The 21,166-nt window shown below is 43.0% G+C and overlaps 1 protein-coding gene across 1 annotated transcript in view; it reads right to left on the bottom strand.

The window, feature by feature from the left end:
- Nucleotides 1-21,166, bottom strand: part of LOC136857538 (paired box protein Pax-6) — a 516,728-nt gene that overhangs the window by 314,868 nt on the left and 180,694 nt on the right. Inside the window, exon 3 of the mRNA XM_068225094.1 lies at nt 4,784-4,885. Within this exon, the coding sequence (XP_068081195.1) occupies nt 4,784-4,885 (102 nt within the window). The remainder of the gene's footprint in view (nt 1-4,783; nt 4,886-21,166) is intronic.

The following is a 21,166-nucleotide window of genomic DNA, read 5'->3' as shown; positions in this document are numbered from 1 at the left end:
AAATGTGAATTGTGTGCCATTGGAATTAATTTAAAAATTATTCTAGCTATAATGTTTTGTTTTTAACGTCTAAGTAAAATTTGTCGTGAACGTTGTAACTGAGACTTATGAACTGTTATGTTCACAATAAATAAATAAATAAATAAATAAATAAATAAATAAATAAATAAATAAATAAATAAATAAATAAATAAATAAATAAATTTGATTTCGAATTTAGAGGAGGTCTACTTTTACATCTAATTCTTGTGGATTTACTTTCTGTATGCATGAAGACGCCGGGTAATGGGAACCCACGAGTACTATCGGTAAATGTGATCAAGGATTCTTATCACACACTTTCCATTCTTGCCCAGAAGAGCGGAGGTCAAGAAAGTGTGGATCCCAAACATTTAAATCCTCTATTGATTACTAGACAAAATAGGCACTTTCGTTTCCCTATACATGTTTACCTCTATAAGTTAGATAAGACAGGAAATAACTTAATAGAATTCGCGTGTTCTGTGGTTGCTGGATTTAACATGGCGGTTTGATTTGGTGTCATGGCTGTGTTTACACATTGCTCGTGTTGTCATGGTAACAACTTGGCGCGCGCCGCCCCACATGTAGCGTGTCGCCTAAGAGGAACCCGACAATTGCTCATTACTGGTATTCAGGCATGGCTATGCAACCTCAACATTTAATGGTATCATTTCATATCAACTCGCATTAGGTCAAATTCTTTATAAGATATTCTTGGTGAATCAATTTTATACGGGCAAAGGGACTCCCTCTGATTATGTAATTTCGATGTAATGTTTATCATACAGGTTTACGTGGGTTTATATGAAGGTCATCAGCTCTCTACCTTGACTAAGTTTGACATAACTGAAACGGATAATGATTACTTATGCTGTGAAACCAAAGTGCAATCACGCACTAATGTAGTTCAAGGTCATTAAACATTAAACGTTAACTCAATAAAAATAAAAGTTATATCCCAGTCTGTATTATATCAAGAATAAGTAGAAAGAATTCCTTAAAATATTTAGACTGCTACAACATCAAGCAACTGGACTATGACAAGGAAACTGGACACACAATAGAGAAAACAAGAACCAAGTTTTCCTCAAACGAAATCAGTGTTTTGTAATTAAAAAATCTGAATTTGAACCTGAGGCAAAGAAGGTTTAAGTCCTAAATTTGGTCAGTGTTGTAATGTGGGTGTGAGGTCTGGACACTAAAAGCGGCAGCAATTAGCCGAATAGAAATATTTGAAATGTGGCTTCACAGAAGAATGCTTTGTATTCCATGGACAGTTTAAAAGTCAAATGAAAAAATGCTAATGCGAACCAATGTAGGACGAGAATTTGTAATGGCAGTAAACTAGCACAGGTACATAGAGCAAATAATTAACACAAGATTAATCAGTGATAACATAAGTACCTACGGGAAAATGGAAGGTCGTAGAAATACTGGAAGTAGGCGAGCATCCTGACTGTAAAACATTGAAGATTGGACGGATATACGATACCCTCAGGAGCTATTCCACTTTGCAAAACCAGATAAGAATAACCAATATCATGGCAACCAGATCCGCTGCATTCAGGAAAAAGAAGATAAAGACGCTTCTGAACAGTCAAGTTAGACTGGGTTTGGGTAAAAATAAGGTCTAATATTTTAATATTTAATGGGTGCTCTATGATATATAGTCCACTTGAAGAGAAATCTAAATAGTCATACCCAGGAAGAGTACAGGTAATGACGCAATCAAGATGCAAACAATTCAACTCTGGCTCTGAACATGACCGATTGCGTAGTGTAGTTTTGGGGTCGACTTTGCAGAATTAAAAATTGTTGCATTAGATTGGGATTTAAGAGAGATATGAAAAATCTATGTCAGTAGGTTCACTGAAACGTAAATATCGTCTGTAAGTAAATCACAGCCATGTCCACACAGTTCATTAAAGCGTCTGGATGAGTGTGAAGGCTTCAATTCTTTGTAACCTCGGCACTAAGTTAGATGGCGTGATTATCTCTGTGCACCATCTTCTTTACCCCCAGGACTTAAATTGATACTCATTTTCAGTGTAGGGTAAGTGAACCCTAGGGCCAAGTGTCTCTACAGATCTGCAAATCAAAAATCGCCTGTACAGGACAAAATTCCTATACTGTACCACCTCTTAAGACTGATTTTAGACGAATGTCGTAAAACATGCAGGATTGTTATTTAATATAATAATAATAATAATAATAATAATAATAATAATAATAATAATAATAATAATAATAATAATAATAATAATAATAATAATAATAATTACAACGCTCTATTTCCTTTTCAGATCAAATTATCGTATTCTCCAGCTATTATAAACACTCCTAATAATGAACGGGAAAATCCTACCCTAACTCCTACAATCATAGAATTTTGCTGAATGAACAAATAATATGTACACCTTTTCCTAAAGACCGATCACGCTTCCTGCTCACATATGGATATGCAGCCATCAGAACAATTATTCTAGTGTTTATTTTTCTATGCGAATGTGTAAAGGAAAATGAACCTTAAATACAATATAGGCTATCGTAGGAGTGTCTTTACACCATGCAAACATACGTTCCTACAATGCGCTGGGGTAAGGTTCATTTTCCTTTACACATAAACCTAGGAAAATGAACACAACGAAAATTGTTCTGACGGATTGTGTATCCAAATACGACTGGGAAATAATGGATAAGAAGATCATTGTTGGATATGAGGTCTTGCTCGCCCAGTGACGATGCTTTTTACGCTGATATGGATGGCATAGGCTCTTATGGATTCTTAAAAATTCCGCTGACCTTCTTTTGGATAGAAATGAGACTATGATCACAACTTAGCCACCATTAGGTGTGGTACATGAGCCGTCTTCAGTGGTGAAGAAATTTAGTCGTTGTCATTTTTCCTCCCAAGATAGCCGATTCGATCCTGCCCGAGGGTGGTGGTATTTCCGGGTTATTAAATGAGACATATCCATATCGCTGGCTTCCAGCATGTTAATCAAAATTCATAACACTGTAACATACGTAGTACAGTCATTAAGTTCTGAAACTGACCGCATGATGATGCTGTGGTGCACTATAGCGTATAGGTGGCGCCGTGGTATGATACCATGTCAGTTAGTCTCTCGTCCCTGCAAGAGACAGTTGAGTGCATGCACTGGAAGCAGACGTACGGTCGTTATTGTGACGGCGATTTGAATGCGCCCATCGGACCTTGACATGTCGCAGTTTAAAAACAAAGAAACCCAAACCCCTCGGCACTTAACGCCCTTGAAAGGGTCTTGACCTGCTCAGCCCAAAGGCCTGCAGATTACTAGGGGTCGTGTGGTCAGCACGACGCATCCTCCCGGCCGTCATTCTGGGCTTTCGAGACTGGGACCGCCATCTCACCGTCAGATAGCTCCTGAATTATAATCACGTAGGCTGAGTGGACCTCGAACCAGCCCTCAGGTCAAGAGAAAAATCCCTGACCTAGCCGGGAATGGAACTCGGGGCCTCCGGGCGAGAGGCAGGCACGCTACCCCTACACCAAGGGGCCAGCGTCACAGTTTAAGCAACGAGCAAACATCAAGTTCTGCCGGACATTAGGCAAAACCACTGCCGAAACGTTTGAAATGATGCAGCAGGTTTACGGTGAGGACACACTGAGTCGCAGTGTTGTGTTTAGGTGGCACCGACGTTTTGTGCAAGGACGGGACCGTTTGGAAGATGATGTGCGTAGTAGTTGCCCACAAACAGTTCAAACGGAACCCAGATCCAAGAAGTTGCAACGTTGGTGCGTGCTAACCGCTCCCAATCGGTAGACGATCTCGCAGCAGCAATAGGCGTCAGCCGTGGTACTTGCCACAAAATTCTGACGGATGACCTCAACGTGTCTCGTGTTACCCAGCACAGTGCGCTACGAATCCTGTCGCACAACCAGTGTGATGAATGCATGACGATTTATGGTGACCTCATCAGTAGTGCTGACGATGATCCTACGTTTCTCAACCGGATAATAACTGGAGACGAACCATGGTGTTTCCTTTCAGCGGTGCTTCCAGCAGCTATACCAACGTTGGCAAATATGCATAATGACCAACGGCGACTATTTTTAGGGTGGATGTGGTCCTGTTTGAGTAGTTAACGGCCAACGACGACTATTTTGAGGGTGGATGTGGTTCTGTGTAGGTGTACGCCGTGTTTTGCCGCATAGTGTACAACATACAGAGTCGCGTGGGTGCCTATCCTCCAGGCGTCAAGTCTCAGAACTTAATGACTGTACTACGTATGTTAAAATCTTTAACAAAATACGAAAAGAAATCATTTCTGTAGGATTATGATTCTAATGGAGTACCTGAAAAGAATAACACTTCCATATAAGTTTTACTAAAAACAAACCTGTGAATTATTACCTAAAACGAATGAGCTGAACATTTGACCATACTCGTGACTCCTGTCTGAGTTCCTCAATCTCCTGTTGAGTGAGGTGACGTCAATCAGTACCCGAGAAGGACACATTCAGCTCTTTGATGTTGACATTGGCTGCCTCCTGCTGTGAATTCACTTGACAATACCCTGTGTTCTTTGTCAGCCCTGTCTTTTCTTTCTTGAAACATTAAAATAGCTTCAGAGGGTAGCTTCTGTCGAATCCCAGTAGGCCTATTGTTACTATACTGACCCGCGCAACCGCTCGTGAAAGTAATCTGGTCGGCGAATTGTCTTAAGTTTATAAATGTATAGTATTACAATAGTAAGAAGCAACATGCCCACCACTTACTGAATACTAAACCTGAAGGATCGTGGAAGGTATCCAGTGTGGGACGTGGAGATCTTTCCTGCAGGTAGCGACTTCTTGCAGCCGATGGTTCCTGTATCAACACTGCAAAAGAAGTTCGAAAAATTAATTTCTGGAAAATTATACATAAAGGAAACAAATATTCCAGTTTCAGATACAACACTTCACATGTAGTGTAATCCAGCTGTTTCCGGATGACTAAAAGCAAGGTTTTTAAGATTACAATTGTGAGAAGTATATTTACGCACGAGCTTCATGCATCATATTTCCATTACCATCACGAAAATTAGCCTATAATAAAAATCTATTATTTCAAGAAATTAAAGGGTGTACGGTGTAATCTCATGATGACCTATTTAGTCGACTGTATGTTTTAGTAAGTGAGGAAGGTCATATCTGTTTGACAAAGAGAAGAAAAATAAGAAAAACTCATTTAATGTTATATTCCTCTTGCTCCTTTACTATTTCGGGTCAGCACTGCATGTGTATTAAGCTTAGTTTTGAGGATGGATGTCCTTGCTGACACCAACACTGTGAGTACGTTCACACACTACTCCTACGTGGTATTTTCACCGACAGCAAAATAATAAAACAGAGACTGTAGGAAAGTTTGGACTTTTTCCATCCTTTCGGTCAAAGACGAGATAAAGTAGAGTTGTTCAATACGTTACTTGAGGAACATACAACTGACAAAATCACCACTCAAGAACACCATTCAACACAAAAATACAAAGATATAATGAACTTCATCAAGACATGTTGATGATACCCACTGTACAGACGCCAGAATATCACTGGGAGATCTGTGAGAGGGGTGAGCTCTGCACGGACGGAGTCGGAACTGGATTGCATCCATGATCATTGACTTTCACGTTTCATCTTGACTGAAATCTCACACTAGATATCATATTCGACATTTTACCCCGACCTGAATCGTACGGACATCGTACGGCCGATATCCTTGTGTATGAATGTGACTTATCTGGAATGTATTCACTATTCAACAGTTAAACACAGACACCCGGCACGGAGCAAGAAAAAAGCACCAGACGCAGCTATAATACAAGGCTGGCTCATACCGTCATCAGATAATAGGATGGTCAGGTATAAATGTTAAGAGTCATTGTAGTTATCAATTCCTCTTACTTTCTCTAGGTATAAAACTTGTAAGTAAAGCTATATTCTTAAGCTGTAGTTAATTAATTTACGAACAGACGTGACAAGGATATATTTGGTTCTACTGAAAAAGATGCAAATGTATTCCGTTATGCAAGATTAGTCTATCATCCTTGGCAAACAACAAAGAAGTGATTCTGGAGGGGATAAGGAAGATAAAAGTGATCTATAGCCCAATTCAGTACTCCTTTTTATATTACAACGGTGTACTTCTAAAGACAAAATTTTTACACCCAAAACAGCATTTGACGACGCTAGAGCAACTGACAGTCCTTATCAAAACTCATTCCATTGGCAGATTAGTGTGATTAGGCTCTAGTCGGTGTGTGCGGGACCTCTATGTGCAACATTCTGTCAACCTTGGTATGTGTGCTTCGCGTAACAGGGTCTACACTGGGCAAGAAACGACGTCACAACAGTTGCCCGACGTGACATTCGTCGGCATCACACAGCGCCGTGTGATGAAGTGGACAACATAGCTTACCAGCGAAAGCCGACGTCTGATATTATCTGCAGCATTTCGTAAGCGATTTACAAGGTCTTCATGGGAACGAACACCCGTGTTGTGAAACGTTTCTTTCGAAGAATACCACATAAAAGAATCGAAAGGTGTTAAATCGGAGCTTCTTGGAGGCCAGGCGACTGGTCCAACTTCCAGGATAGTTCGCATTGAGCCGCTGATTAACATGGCATGAGTAACGCGTACCTCTACCGTCATGTTGGAGCCATATACAAGAGAACCACCTCCAACAACCCCGGCAATATCTCTTCAAGTTAGTGAGTACCATCGAGACGTCCTTCTAGTACGTATGGTCCATACAAACTATTCTCCACTATTCCCGCAAAACGTTAACTGAATATCTTTCCAAATAGAAGGAATATCGCACAGAGTGTTCTCTAGGACCCATACGCATGCATTGTGGACATTTGTTGTGCCATCACTCGCGAACTGTGATTCATCCGATCATAATAGAGTCAGATTCATCACGAAGTCTCAGCAGCAGCCACTTAGAGACATTCAGCCGTTTTTCTTCATCTCCAGGGTGGAGTGCTTGCATAGGTTGTAGACCTATAGGTATAGCCTATTCCCATGTAATCTCATGACCTATCATGTGATTTGAACTGCGACTTAGCGAATTCTGACTAAGCCAAAAATGAGGCCTTCAGTTTCAACGTCCCGTCCTTTGTGACCAACTACTCATGTATCCTGTACTGTACTACATTCTCGTATGTTGCAGTGCACTGCTTCAGACACATGTTGAAGGGGTTACCGGATATTTGGAAAACGACGCCGATATTCTCCGTGTGGCTGCTATGGCATTTCCATCACATAAACCGTACACCATGGGCCATATCGCTATCGTTCTCTGTATTCTACTGGCTCTCAGCACAGCGAAGAGAAGGAGAGAAGGAAGTATGTTCCGCTGAGCTGTGTGCGTGACATGTATATCAGGGCCTCTCAGGGTGCATGCACCTGGTGCACGGTGCAAAAGACGACTTCGCTTGGTTGACCCGAGTGCAGACCCCCACTCCTCGATTTGGAGCAATAGCGCTTACTCTCTCTTTCCTCACGCCTGTCTCCCTCTTCCACACTTGTTCCGTAGCGCTCCAAATCCGAGCCGAGTTGAGCCGAGCTTAGCCGAGTAGCCTAGAGACGAAGCGTTGGTCCGAGCCGAGCCGAGCGGAACCGATGCACTGTGCACGGAGCTCTTGCGCCTCGATTTGCACGCGGGAGATTTTTGGCGTTTGAGAGTCTCTGATGTATATGTTTACCTTCTCAACGAATGCGTGGCCTGGTGATAAATACGTGCTACTATATGTGCAAGGGTCGAGCAGCGCAGCGGTAGTTTCCGCGATAATCAACGTTGAGTCGCTTGAGAGTGGCAACAGCACGATGCGCATTCACCTCCAAATTAGATAAATTGAAATTAACATATAGTAGTATTGTACTGGACAATACTTCTCGGCTTACTATTCTCCTTATCATAGCTTCCTGCGTTTTGCCATGGAGAAGAGACTCACTCTGTATACCTAAAACTGAAAGTCTCTGATATCCACGTGGATAGTGGCTATGAAGCTTAAATCCACCGGGCTACTTCACTCACCGTAAAAACACTAAGAGCAAACAATCACCTGGCGCGTGTCAAAGTACTTGACGTAACGAACCACGTGTAACAACCTGGAGATTAAGTTCAAGTGGGATAATTGCTGTGTTTTTCTGGAACATACAGCGCCTGGTATTGTTTCTTTGTTTCACTAAATCGCTCTGGAGGAGAGGGAGCAGGTGGGTGTCTGTTCTACTTCTTCGGTGTATGATTAAACATCCATTATTATAATATGTGGTGATTCAGTACACGTGCTAACTCGACTAACGGAAGGTAATTTTGTATCCCTAGTTTTTTGAAGCTTCCTTTTAAGAAAATGTAACCTATGCTTAAAAATGTTCAAACACATTTAGGGGGAGGTTTCTATTAAAGACAATTCGTTTATATCTGACGCAGCTACATTCATTTTGAAAATTGCCTCCAGAAGCAGACACAATTGCTGTCCATGGACGTATTTGAACAATTTGAACAATTGAACTCTGTAATGCCCACACAAATTATACTGCGTAGCCCCCTCTATTGATCAGTGGTAGCAATCTCAAGATCGCGGGCTCAAACTCGACAGAGGTAGTCGGATTATTGAAGAACGGAACAAGGTCCGTTTGCACTCCATGCTGTACGATGTCCACAAGTAAAAGGTCTATGGTGACTCATTTGGTATTTATCCGAAAAAAAATTAAAACTCGGCCATAGATTGCCCAATAGTGATCCATTCCTCTGACGTTTAATAGAGTAAACCGGAACGTCGAAATTGACACTCAGGTTGTGTAAATAGCGTCAACTCGAAATGTCCGCACACGTCAGCTGAACCTCCACAATTATTATTATTATTATTATTATTATTATTATTATTATTATTATTATTATTATTATTATTATTATTAGTCTAGAATAGCCCTCCTGGTGGCCATGATCGTTTAGGTGTTGAAGTCTAAAACAGTCTGACACCGAGGTTAGCCGGTTCGAGTCCCGTTGGTCGAAAAAAAAATCACCATCAGAATGTTGGCCGGCAGGGTAGGGGAGGTGGTGGTACACAATTTCTAATGACTAGATTGCGTGCCAAAAGCCTGGATTAAATTCCATACCTGCAGTGCTTATATGGAGTGAGGGCATATGACGCTGTTGATGGTGATTCGCCCGTCGTAAGGGGACGTTAAGCCTTGAGCAGACCCCTTGGTGCTATTCGATAGGAGTAGGCTATGTGCCAGCACCGGGTTTCAGCCACTCCTTACTATCATATATCACGTCATTCATTTCATTTCATTAAATCCTCTGATGAAGTTGACGTCAGGAAGGGCATCCGGTCCTAAAATCCCGCCACGACAGATTCATCCCACCTCATACCCGACCCCGTAGGGAAACGGGACAAGGGTTGGACAAGTAAACAGTCTAGTATTATTATTACTACTACTACGGCTTTTTGTCCAAGGGGTCATGGGTTCGATTCCTTACCGGGTCGGTGATTGTAACAGTAAATCGTCCATTCCTTTGACTCGGGTCTGGGCGTTGGTGTCATCATGAACATTTAAATTCATGTTAGGGCTCGATCCTCGCTGACAGCACGGTTCCAAAATCCGCCTTATCTATTTTTAAGAAAATTGAGTTCATAGCTCTGTGGTGTAGTGGTTAGTGTGATTAGCTGCCACCCCTGGAGGCCCGAGTTCGATTCCCGGCTCTGCCACGAAATTTGAAAAGTGGTACCAGGACTGGAATGGGGTCTACTCAGCCTCTGGACGTCAACTGATTAGAGGTTGGTTCGATTCCCACCTTAGCCATCCTCTAAGTGGTTTTCCATGATTTCCCACTTCTCCTCCAGGGAAATGCCGGGATGGTACCCCAACTTAAGGCCACGGCCGCTTCCTTTCCTCTTCCTTGTCTATTCCTTCCATTCTTCCCATCCCTCTGCAAGGCCCCTGTTCAGCATAGCAGGTGAGGCCACCTGGGTGAGGTACTGGTCATCCTCCCAGTTGTATCCCCTGACCCATAATCTGAAGCTCCAGGACACTGCCCTTGAGGCGGTAGAGGTGGGATCCCTCTCTGAATCTGAGGGAAAAACCGACCCTGGTGGGTAAACAGATAAAGAAGAACAATAAGAGTTCTTACCTTATCTCTATAACTCGTATGATTTAGCATCTTTTTTCAACAAGAAAACTGTTCCTAAACTCACTTTATCCCCATGAAAATGTAACACAAATTCAGGTGACGTTTCCAAAACCCACCTTATCCTAAGATGTTGTTTCCAAAATCCGCCTTATCCAAACATGGGGCACCGTAACTGGAATGAAAAAATGAAATGTCGTATGGCTTTTAGTGCCGGGATATCCCAGGACGGGTTCGCCTCGCCAGGTGCAGGTTTTTCTATTCGACTCCCGTAGGCGACCTGCGCGTCGTGATGAGGATGAAATGATGATGAAGAGAACACATACACCCAGCCCCCGGGCCATTGGAATCAACCAATTAAGGTTAAAATCCCCGACCCGGCCGGGAATCAAACCCGGGATCCTCTGAACCGAAGGCCAGTACGCTGACCGTTCAGCCAACGAGTCGGACGTAACTGGAATGTATCTCAAATAATACTTTATGAAGTAAGCATTAGTACGATGTTTATGAAGTTCCAGGTTCACGGTGCTTTTTCGAAACTGTTGGCAATACTATTCCCGATAATTTCGCGCCAGTTTATCGCACTATGGCCGGCCCCGCGGTTTAGAGGTAGTGTGCCTGCCTCTTACCTGGAGGGACTGGGTTCGAATCCCGGCCAGGCCAGAGATTTTTACCTGCCTCCGAGGGCTGGCTCGAGGTCCATTCAGCCTACGTGATTACAATTGAGGAGCTATCTGAAGATTTCTTCAAGACTCACCTCAGAGATTCCACCTATTTTTCCAATCATGATCGTGTTGTTTGCTGATTTTTCCTGTTTCCTTTACGGGCGTAATTCATTAACTTCGTGCACGAGGATTTCCGCGCATTTTGACCGTATGTCATTGACACGTGTACCCCACTCTGCCAGTATGGATGCCAACTTCTCTCCAGGCCTGATTAAATTCATTTCCATCCTGTGGACTTTAGCTTCATCAGGTATTTCCCAAAATTCTTAATTACTTATTTCTTTGTTAATGAGAGTGCCGAAATCTCTCGCAATGAGGATTATTATCCAGAATGTCATTATTAATCATCCTAGGCCTTCCGAAATGTTCCGACCTCGTTCGATGGTGGTGGACCGTTTCCCGCTGTGGGTTGTCACGCCACAGAACGCGAGATGAGCTTGCAACAAAAATATGGATGCACTTCGTCTCGTAGTTGAGATTTCAGCAAGGTAGAATTATGGGTTCAGTATTTACGAGAAAATCTCTACAAGAACTTTAAAAATACTAATTTAGCGCAATTTCCAAACTTTCAATGGGAGGGATTTTCATACTCTATCTTCAGGCACAAGGTATAATAAAAATGAAGTGGCGTATGACATTTAGTGCCGGGAGTGTCCGAGGACATGTTCGGCTCGCCAGGTGCAGGTCTTTAGATTTGACTCCCTAAGGCGACCTGCGCGTCATGACGAGGATGAAATTATGATGAAGACGACACATACACCCAGTCCCCATGCCAGAGAAATTATCCAATGATGGTTAAAATTTCCGACCCTACCGGGAATCGAACCCGGGACCCCTGTGACCAAAGGCCAGCACGCTAACCATTTAGCCATGGAGCCGGGCAAAGGGATAATAAAATATATGGGAATGAATTTATTTAATAGCATCCACTCATGACTTCCTAATCAGAAACACTTGTAGAATGAAAAACTTGGCAGGATGGTTTACTTTAGAACCACCGAGGAAAGGATTTCGATGTTCTTTACTTGACAAACTAATGGGAAGCACAATCTATGAATAGCAGCAATACAGCCTGTGTGTTAAATCCTCTGGATTTTTGTTCAGGTAGACCAAAAATTATAATAATGTAAAATTGCCAAGAAATTGGCAGAGATTGCCTAGGAATGAGGTTTAAGGATTCTGTGAAAAATGTACTTCAATGGATAGAAAGAAGAAAAACTTATAACTTGAGCTTCGAGTAAAATTCCACGTCGAGCTGTACGCTAACGCGTGCAATTCTATTACACATTTCCGTACCGATTTCAGGACCTTACAGATTTAAATAGCAGCTGAACTTTTTGTACATTGCTTATGGACCCCACATCCTCACTACCAAATTTCATTGTCTATTTCGATATGACAGTATGGACAAGTAGTATAATTGGATGGTTCTGCGGCCGCCACCCCCACCACCACCACAGCCAGAGGCCTCCCACATGCCTCCTCCACCACCACCACAGCCAGAGGCCTCCCAGAGGCCTCCTCCACCACCCGCGGGAAATTTGATTTTTGTAAACAAAGCCACGTGCTTTTTGACAGCTGTCATCGACAACAACGCATCGCTAACCTCAGTACTGCCATCTTGACGGGCCTAAACCTCAGTAGTGCCAACTTAACCTAACTAGCGCGAGGTAAACAAAGCCACGTGTTTTTTGACAGCCACGTGCTTTTTGACAGACAAAAACGCATCGCTAACCTCAGTACTGCCATCTTGACGGGCCTAAACCTCAGTAGTACCAACTTAACCTAACTAGCGTGTGGTAAACAAAGCCACGTGCTTTTTTGACAGCTGTCATCCGCCATCTTTAAACCACAGAGCACTGTGCTGCCCTCTTTATCGTAGTAGCTGTAAATTCATCACCTGTCATCGGCAGTGCTGCCATCTTGACGGGCCTAAACCTTAGTGCTACCAACTTAACCTCACTAGCGTGAGATAAACAAATCCACGTGCTTTTTTGACAGCAGTCATCCGCCATCTTTAAACCACAGAGCACAGTGCTGCCCTCTTTATCGCAGTAGCTGCAAATTCGTCACCTGTCATCCGCAGTGCTGCCATCTTAACGGGCCTAAACCTTAGTGCTACCAACTTAACCTCACTAGCGCGAGATTAGAATCGGTAAACAAATCCACGTGCTTTTTTGACAGCTGTCATCCGCCATCTTTAATCTATAGAGCACAGTGGTGCCCTCTTTAGCTACTTACCTTTGAAATGTGGTGGCGGATAATTTGAAAAAAGCTTTTTGACAGCAGCCATCTTTGAGCACCGTGCTTCCATCTTTAGCTAGATACCTGCGGTGGCAGGCAATTCCACATGACAGCAGCCATCTTTAATCAAGAGAGCACTGTGCTGCCCTCTATGTGGTGGCGGCAAATTCTACATGCTCTTGTTTGGAAACAAACTCACGCGCTTTTTTGACAGCCGTCATCCGCCATCTTTAATCAACAGAGCACAGTGCTGCCCTCTTTAGCTAGATACCTTTGAAATGTGGTGGCGGCAAATTCCACGTGCTCTTGTTTGGAAACAAAGCTATGTGCTTTTTTGACAGCTGACATCCGCCATCTTTAATCTATAGAGCACAGTGCTGCCCTCTTTAGCTACTTACCTTTGAAATGTGGTACGTCACAACTGTCATCCGCAGTGCTGCCATCTTAACGGGCCTAAACCTTAGTGCTACCAACTTAACCTTACTAGCGCGAGATTTGAATCGGTAAACAAATCCACGTGCTTTTCTGACAGCTGTCATCCACCATCTTTAATCCATAGAGCACAGTGGTGCCCTCTTTAGCTACTTACCTTTCAAATGTGGTGGCGGATAATTTGCAAAATCCTTTTTGATAGCAGCCATCTTTAATCCAGAGAGCACCGTGCTGCCCTCTTTAGCTAGATACCTGTGGTGGCAGGCAATTCCACGTGACAGCAGCCATCTTTAATCAAGAGGGTACCGTGCTGCCCTCTTTGTGGTGGTGGCAAATTCCACGTGCTTTACAAACTCACGTGCTTTTTTCTGACAGCTGTCATCCGCCATCTTGCATCACAAACCTCAGTGGCGGATGACAGCTGTCAAAAAACACGTGGCTGTCAAAAACCACGTGGCTTTGTTTACCACGCGCTAGTGAGGTTATGTTGGTACCACTAAGGTTTAGGCCCGTCAAGATGGCAGTACTGAGGTTAGCGATGCGTTGTTGTCTGTCAAAAAGCACGTGGCTGTCAAAAAAACACGTGGCTTTGTTTACCTCATGCTAGTTAGGTTAAGTTGGTACCACTGAGGTTTAGGCCTGTCAAGATGGCAGTACTGAGGTTAGCGATGCGTTGTTGTCGATGACAGCTGTCAAAAAGCACGTGGCTTTGTTTACAAATCTGTCAAAAAGCACGTGGCTGTCAAAAAGCACGTGGATTTGTTTATCTCGCGCTAGTTAGGTTAAGTTGGTACTACTGAGGTTTAGGCCCGTCAAGATGGCAGTACTGAGGTTAGCGATGCGTTGTTGTCTGTCAAAAAGCACGTGGCTGTCAAAAAACACGTGGCTTTGTTTACCTCGCGCTAAAGAGGGCAGCACTGTGCTCTATGGATTAAAGATGGCGGATGACAGCTGTCAAAAAGCACGTGGCTGTCAAAAAGCACGTGGATTTGTTTATCTCGAGCTAGTGAGGTTAAGTTGGTAGCACTAAGGTTTAGGCCCACCAAGATGGCAGCACTGCCGATGACAGGTGACGAATTTTACATCTAAATTTTACATCTATTCATTGTACTTCAATTTTATGTGTATAGGTTATGCGAAGATAGCAGCACGATCTTGCGGAAGAAGTTTAGTACGATGGTCGATGCATGTAAAATCGATAGGTGATGTGTACACGCTTTGAAAGATGGCAATTCATACTGCTGCTCTGTTCCCAAGACTTTTAAGCATAGCTAATCCTAATGCTGCTCTTAACGACGTCGAGCTAAGGATTGATTACGTGACCGTGATGTCACAGTCACGTGCTCTTGTTTGGTAAACATAGCCACGTGCGTTTTTTGGCAGCTGTCTTCTTGACGAACCCTAACCTCACTTTGAAGGACAATAGAGCGTCGCTAACCTCACTGCTGCCATCTTTACGGTGGTAAACCTCAAGGCTGCCACCTTATGCATGTTATAGCGCGGAATTTAAAATCCAACAACGGAACATTGCTAACCTCACTCTTGTCATCTTTACGGTGGTAAACCTCAAGGCTGCTACCTTATGCATGTTGTAGCGCGGAATTTATAATCCAACAACAGAACATTGCTAAACTCTCTGCTATCATCTTGAAAAGTTCAGTGTTCCAAACACTAGTTCGAAAAACGTAACTCATCGCACCTCGGGGATTTTATTAGGTAAGACGTAACCCCTGGGTTCCATTCCTTGTTCTGAGCATGAAACCATTTACAAATAAAGATTAATTTTCTACACTTAACAAAGTACAAGCGTTCTTGCTGATAGCGATCGATGAGGTTGTTGCTCCTTTAGCCCTTTAGCCCTTTAGCCCTTTAGCCCTTTAGCCCTTTAGCCCATTAGCCCTTTAGCCCATTAGCCCTTTAGCCTATTAGCCCTACAAGGAATGTGCGGAAATCTAATCTTCTTAGAACAAAGGTATCCCCTGACATGTTCTAAACATATGTTGTATCGAGTACAGTGTTCTATTATAGTCTTCATCACTTATTGAGTGTTCTAAACACTTCAATCAATGTTCCGATCACATGATCACGGTATAGAGTGCAGTGTTCGATTCTAGTCTTGTTATGTTTCTTTAGTGATTTGCAAGTCTAAACATGCATAATGACGTCATCACTGCAGCACGTGCTTACTCTAGCTATTCCGATGCAGGTTTAAACTTGTTCGATAGAGCTATGCCTTGACATAATAGGAGGCCTTAACAGCTTATGTATAGCCGCTATTGTCTAAAGATAGCTGCTGTGAAGAAAAAGCACGTCGAATTTTTCAAATTGCCCGCCACCAAATTTCAAAGGTATGAGGTTTAGTGCTGTAAAAATACCTGCGCAATGCAAAGCTAGCTTTCTTCATCAGAGCAGCCACCATCTTGTGTGAGCGCCTCTAGGCCGTATCATAAGCAGCTGTGTATAGTCACCGTCTTGTCGCTGCTACTTTGCGCAAGCACACCTAGGGCGTCTCATAAGAGCAACAGCCATCTTGTGCAAGCGCTCTTAAGCTGTCTCATAAGAAGCTATGTATAGCCGCCATCTTGTAGAAATAGATAGCTGCCAATGCCAAAGGGCCTAAGTAGGAATCGAACCGTCGATCTCATCATTAGACTATGTTTTTCTTGTTCCTGATACTGCAAACCTAGGTATTAGGTAGAAAAATTTTGTCCGTTTTCGAGATATTTAACATTTTGCATTTAAGCCCCAAATTTAATGAATCGAACCTGCACGGTACGTTATACTCTCTACCATAGCTAGACTTGATCATGTTGCGAAGACTTGCTTCAATACAAGCTAAAACAGAGCGAATGCCAAAGGGCCTAAGTAGGAACCGAACCGTTGATCTTATCAATAGACTATGTTTTACTTGTTCCCCATACTGCGAACCGAGGTATTGGGTAGAAAAATTTTGTCCGTTTTGCTCTACGATGCACCGTTTTCGAGATATTTAACATTATGCATTTAAGCCCCAAATTTAATGAATCGAACCAGCACGACACGTTAGCCTCTAAGGTAGCTTTCTTCATAAGAGCAGCAGCCATCTTGCGCAAGCAGCCTTAAGGCGTCTCATAAGGAGTCGTGTATAGCCGCCATCTTGCGTCCGCCATCTTGCGCAAGCATCCTTAGGGCGTCTCTAGCCATCTTGTGCAAGGACCCTTAAGCCACCTCATAAGAGCAACCGCCATCTTGCGCAAGCATCTCTAGGGCGTCTCATAAGGAGCCTTGTATAACCGCTATCTTGCGCAAGCATCCCAAGGGCATCTCATAAGAACCTATGTATAGTGGCCATCTTGCATAAGCACCTTTAAGGAGTCATGTATAGCTATCATCTTGTGCAATTAGCGTCGAGAGGTGGCTGCTGTAGAATTTTTCTTTTTAAATTATCCGCCACCATATTTCAAAGGTATGTACCTAAAGAGTGTAGCACTGAGCTCTATAGATTAAAGATGGCGGATGACAGCTGACAAAAAGCGCGTGAGTTTGTTTACTAAACAAGAGCACGTGGAATTTTTCAATTTGCCGCCACCACATTTCAAAGGTATCTAGCTAAAGACGGCAGCACGGCGCTCTCTTGATTAAAGATGGCGGATGACAGCTAACAGAACTTTTCAAATTGCCCGCTACTACAGAGAGCAGCACGGTGCTCTGTAGATTAAAGATGGCCGATGACAGCTGACGAAATTGCCCGCATGATAGCAGCACAGTGCTCTATTGATTAAATATGGTGGATGACAACTGTCAAAAAAAGCACGTGGCTTTGTTTACTAAACAAGAGCACATAGAATTTTTCAAATTGCCGCCACCACATTTCAAAGGTATCTAGCTAAAGATGGCAGCACGGTGCTCTCTTGATTAAAGATGGTGGATGACAGCTAACAGAACTTTTCAAATTGCCCGCCACTACATAGAGGACAGCACGGTGCTCTGTAGATTAAATATGGCGGATGACAGCTGACGAAATTGCCCGCATGATAGCAGCACAGTGCTCTATTGATTAAAGATGGTGGATGACAACTGTCAAAAAGCACTTGGCTTTGTTTCCAAACAGGAGCACATAGAATTTTTCAAATTGCCGTCACCACATTTCAAAGGTACCTAGCTAAAGATGGCAGCACGGTGCTCTCTTGATTAAAGATGGTGGATGACAGCTAACAGAACTTTTCAAATTGCCCGCTACTACATAGAGGACAGCACGGTGCTCTGTAGATTAAATATGGCGGATGACAGCTGACGAAATTGCCCGCATGATAGCAGCACAGTGCTCTATTGATTAAAGATGGTGGATGACAACTGTCAAAAAGCACTTGGCTTTGTTTCCAAACAGGAGCACATAGAATTTTTCAAATTGCCGTCACCACATTTCAAAGGTAACTAGCTAAAGAGCGCAGCACTGAGGTTTGTGATGCAAGATGGCGGATGACAGCTGTCAGAAAAAAGCACGTGAGTTTGTAAAGCACGTGGAATTTGCCACCGCCACAAAGAGGGCAGCACGGTGCCCTCTTGATTAAGATGGCTGCTGTCACGTGGAATTGCCTGCCACCACAGGTATCTAGCTAAAGAGGGCAGCACGGTGCTCTCTGGATTAAAGATGGCTGCTATCAAAAAGGATTTTGCGAATTATCCGCCACCACATTTGAAAGGTAAGTAGCTAAAGAGGGCACCACTGTGCTCTATGGATTAAAGATGGTGGATGACAGCTGTCAGAAAAGCACGTGGATTTGTTTACCGATTCAAATCTCGCGCTAGTAAGGTTAAGTTGGTAGCACTAAGGTTTAGGCCCGTTAAGATGGCAGCACTGCGGATGACAGTTGTGACGTACCACATTTCAAAGGTAAGTAGCTAAAGAGGGCAGCACTGTGCTCTATAGATTAAAGATGGCGGATGTCAGCTGTCAAAAAAGCACATAGCTTTGTTTCCAAACAAGAGCACGTGGAATTTGCCGCCACCACATTTCAAAGGTATCTAGCTAAAGAGGGCAGCACTGTGCTCTGTTGATTAAAGATGGCGGATGACGGCTGTCAAAAAAGCGCGTGAGTTTGTTTCCAAACAAGAGCATGTAGAATTTGCCGCCACCACATAGAGGGCAGCACGGTGCTCTCTTGATTAAAGATGGCTGTTGTCATGTGGAATTGCCTGCCACCACAGGTATCTAGCTAAAGAGGGCAGCACGGTGCTCAAAGATGGCTGCTGTCAAAAAGCATTTTTCAAATTATCCGCCACCACATTTCAAAGGTAAGTAGCTAAAGAGGGCACCACTGTGCTCTATAGATTAAAGATGGCGGATGACAGCTGTCAAAAAAGCACGTGGATTTGTTTACCGATTCTAATCTCGCGCTAGTGAGGTTAAGTTGGTAGCACTAAGGTTTAGGCCCGTTAAGATGGCAGCACTGCGGATGACAGGTGACGAATTTGCAGCTACTGCGATAAAGAGGGCAGCACTGTGCTCTGTGGTTTAAAGATGGTGGATGACAGCTGTCAAAAAAGCACGTGGATTTGTTTATCTCACGCTAGTGAGGTTAAGTTGGTAGCACTAAGGTTTAGGCCCGTCAAGATGGCAGCACTGCCGATGACAGGTGATGAATTTACAGCTACTGCGATAAAGAGGGCAGCACAGTGCTCTGTGTTTTAAAGATGGCGGATGACAGCTGTCAAAAAAGCACGTGGCTTTGTTTACCACACGCTAGTTAGGTTTAGTTGGTACTACTGAGGTTTAGGCCCGCCAAGATGGCAGTACTGAGGTTAGCGATGCGTTGTTGTCTGTCAAAAAGCACGTGGCTGTCAAAAAACACGTGGCTTTGTTTACCTCGCGCTAGTTAGGTTAAGTTGGCACTACTGAGGTTTAGGCCCGTCAAGATGGCAGTACTGAGGTTAGCGATGCGTTGTTGTCGATGACAGCTGTCAAAAAGCACGTGGCTTTGTTTACAAATTCAAATTTCCCGCGGGTGGTGAAGGAGGCCTCTGGGAGGCCTCTGGCTGTGGTGGTGGTGGAGGAGGCATCTGGGAGGCCTCTGGCTGTGGTGGTGGTGGAGGTGGCCTCTGGGAGCCCGGTGGCGGTGGCGGCCGCAGAACCATCCAATTATACTACTTGGACAGTTCCCTTGTGAGATATTCTGAGAATATTACTCAATTTTCTTTCGTATCAGAGAACTGCTCAGTTGTTTTACGAGGCTGAGTGAACTCTTCGAATGTGTACTATAGGCAGTTGGAAAGACTATATAAAAAAGAGAAGAAGCAAAACTAATGGACATAAAGAATTTTATGCACCATCAAGACAGGATGTATTCGAATTGTTTGATCAACCACACAAAGTTGCACGAATTTAAATATAACTCACCTCGTTCATCATAGTTTATTAACGCATAACTCTTCCCTCTTTACTTCTATTTCAAATCGTTGAACAGAAATAGTTTTGTGATTAATTTGGTGCAATTCTAACTGATTGCATTTTCATCTCATGTTGGTCCAATTAAACATGCGGATATTAAAAAAAAATCATAAAAAAACCGAACCTAATACATCTCCTAAACGTATAAAATTTGTTTTATTCCCATCTAAACACTGCTCGCAGCTTTTGAAGCTAATTATAATGGAAAAATAATCTAAATTGATCCCTCTATATCGAACGAGACTGACAGAATTCATCGCAAGCAGTAACGTAAACTGGTTGATATTTATTGATTTCCAGGTAAGAGAAGTAGAAATAGAAGATACCGTTTTTGACTATTAAAATAGGATTTGAGATGCATATAGTTCATTCACAGAGGCTCGCAGACTGGATGTTGAAAACAATTTTCCTAAAGGAATACGCTATACTCCACGGGGTTAGTTTATTAAAATATCCACCTCAAATAACTGATAAATGATCAAATATATCGAAAAATCTGTTTTAACTTCGAGTAATAATACAAAGGGGCTCACGATAGAACTTGCAATACTTTTACTGGGTGTCAATATCTGTCGACATAATGATAAAACATTATTCTGAAATCGAACTACCCTGTTTGCTACACGTAGCATTAGAATAATGATCATTGTAAATTCAGACGTAAAATTATTTTCAAAATCCGACAAATAGTTCTCGAGGAAACGAAATTTCTTCAAACATGCTTCATTCACCATATTCGAACGAATCAATAACCAACTGGCCTAATCGCATACTAGAGTACGCGTGAATCTGAGCTTGTTGACAAAGCTGCATAAACAATATTTCTTCTTCTTCTTCTTCTCATTCTCTTTCTGCTGTTTCTTGGGGTAAGCATAAAACCTTCTTCAGCTTTTCTCACGAGTTTCTGGGATCACTGGAGCCACCTTGCTCATTCTGGGCTCTGGCCAGATATCCTTCGTGACGCGACTTTCAAGGTGAAAATTCCAACCCAACCCAAGATACGCCGGCTTTCTGGAAATCCAGTAGACTAGACACTATCCTAATCACGTCCCTCACGTAATTACACTATTTATCATTCATGAAATAATGATCAGGTTCTTAAAATGACTAATAATCAGGTGTATACAAATAATTATTAAATTAGTGGACTGCATTA

This window comes from Anabrus simplex, chromosome 1 (assembly GCF_040414725.1).
Source record: "Anabrus simplex isolate iqAnaSimp1 chromosome 1, ASM4041472v1, whole genome shotgun sequence".
NCBI lineage: Eukaryota > Metazoa > Arthropoda > Insecta > Orthoptera > Tettigoniidae > Anabrus > Anabrus simplex.
The sequence above is the reverse complement of the archived record's forward strand: the minus strand, read 5'-3'. Positions and strand labels throughout refer to the sequence as shown.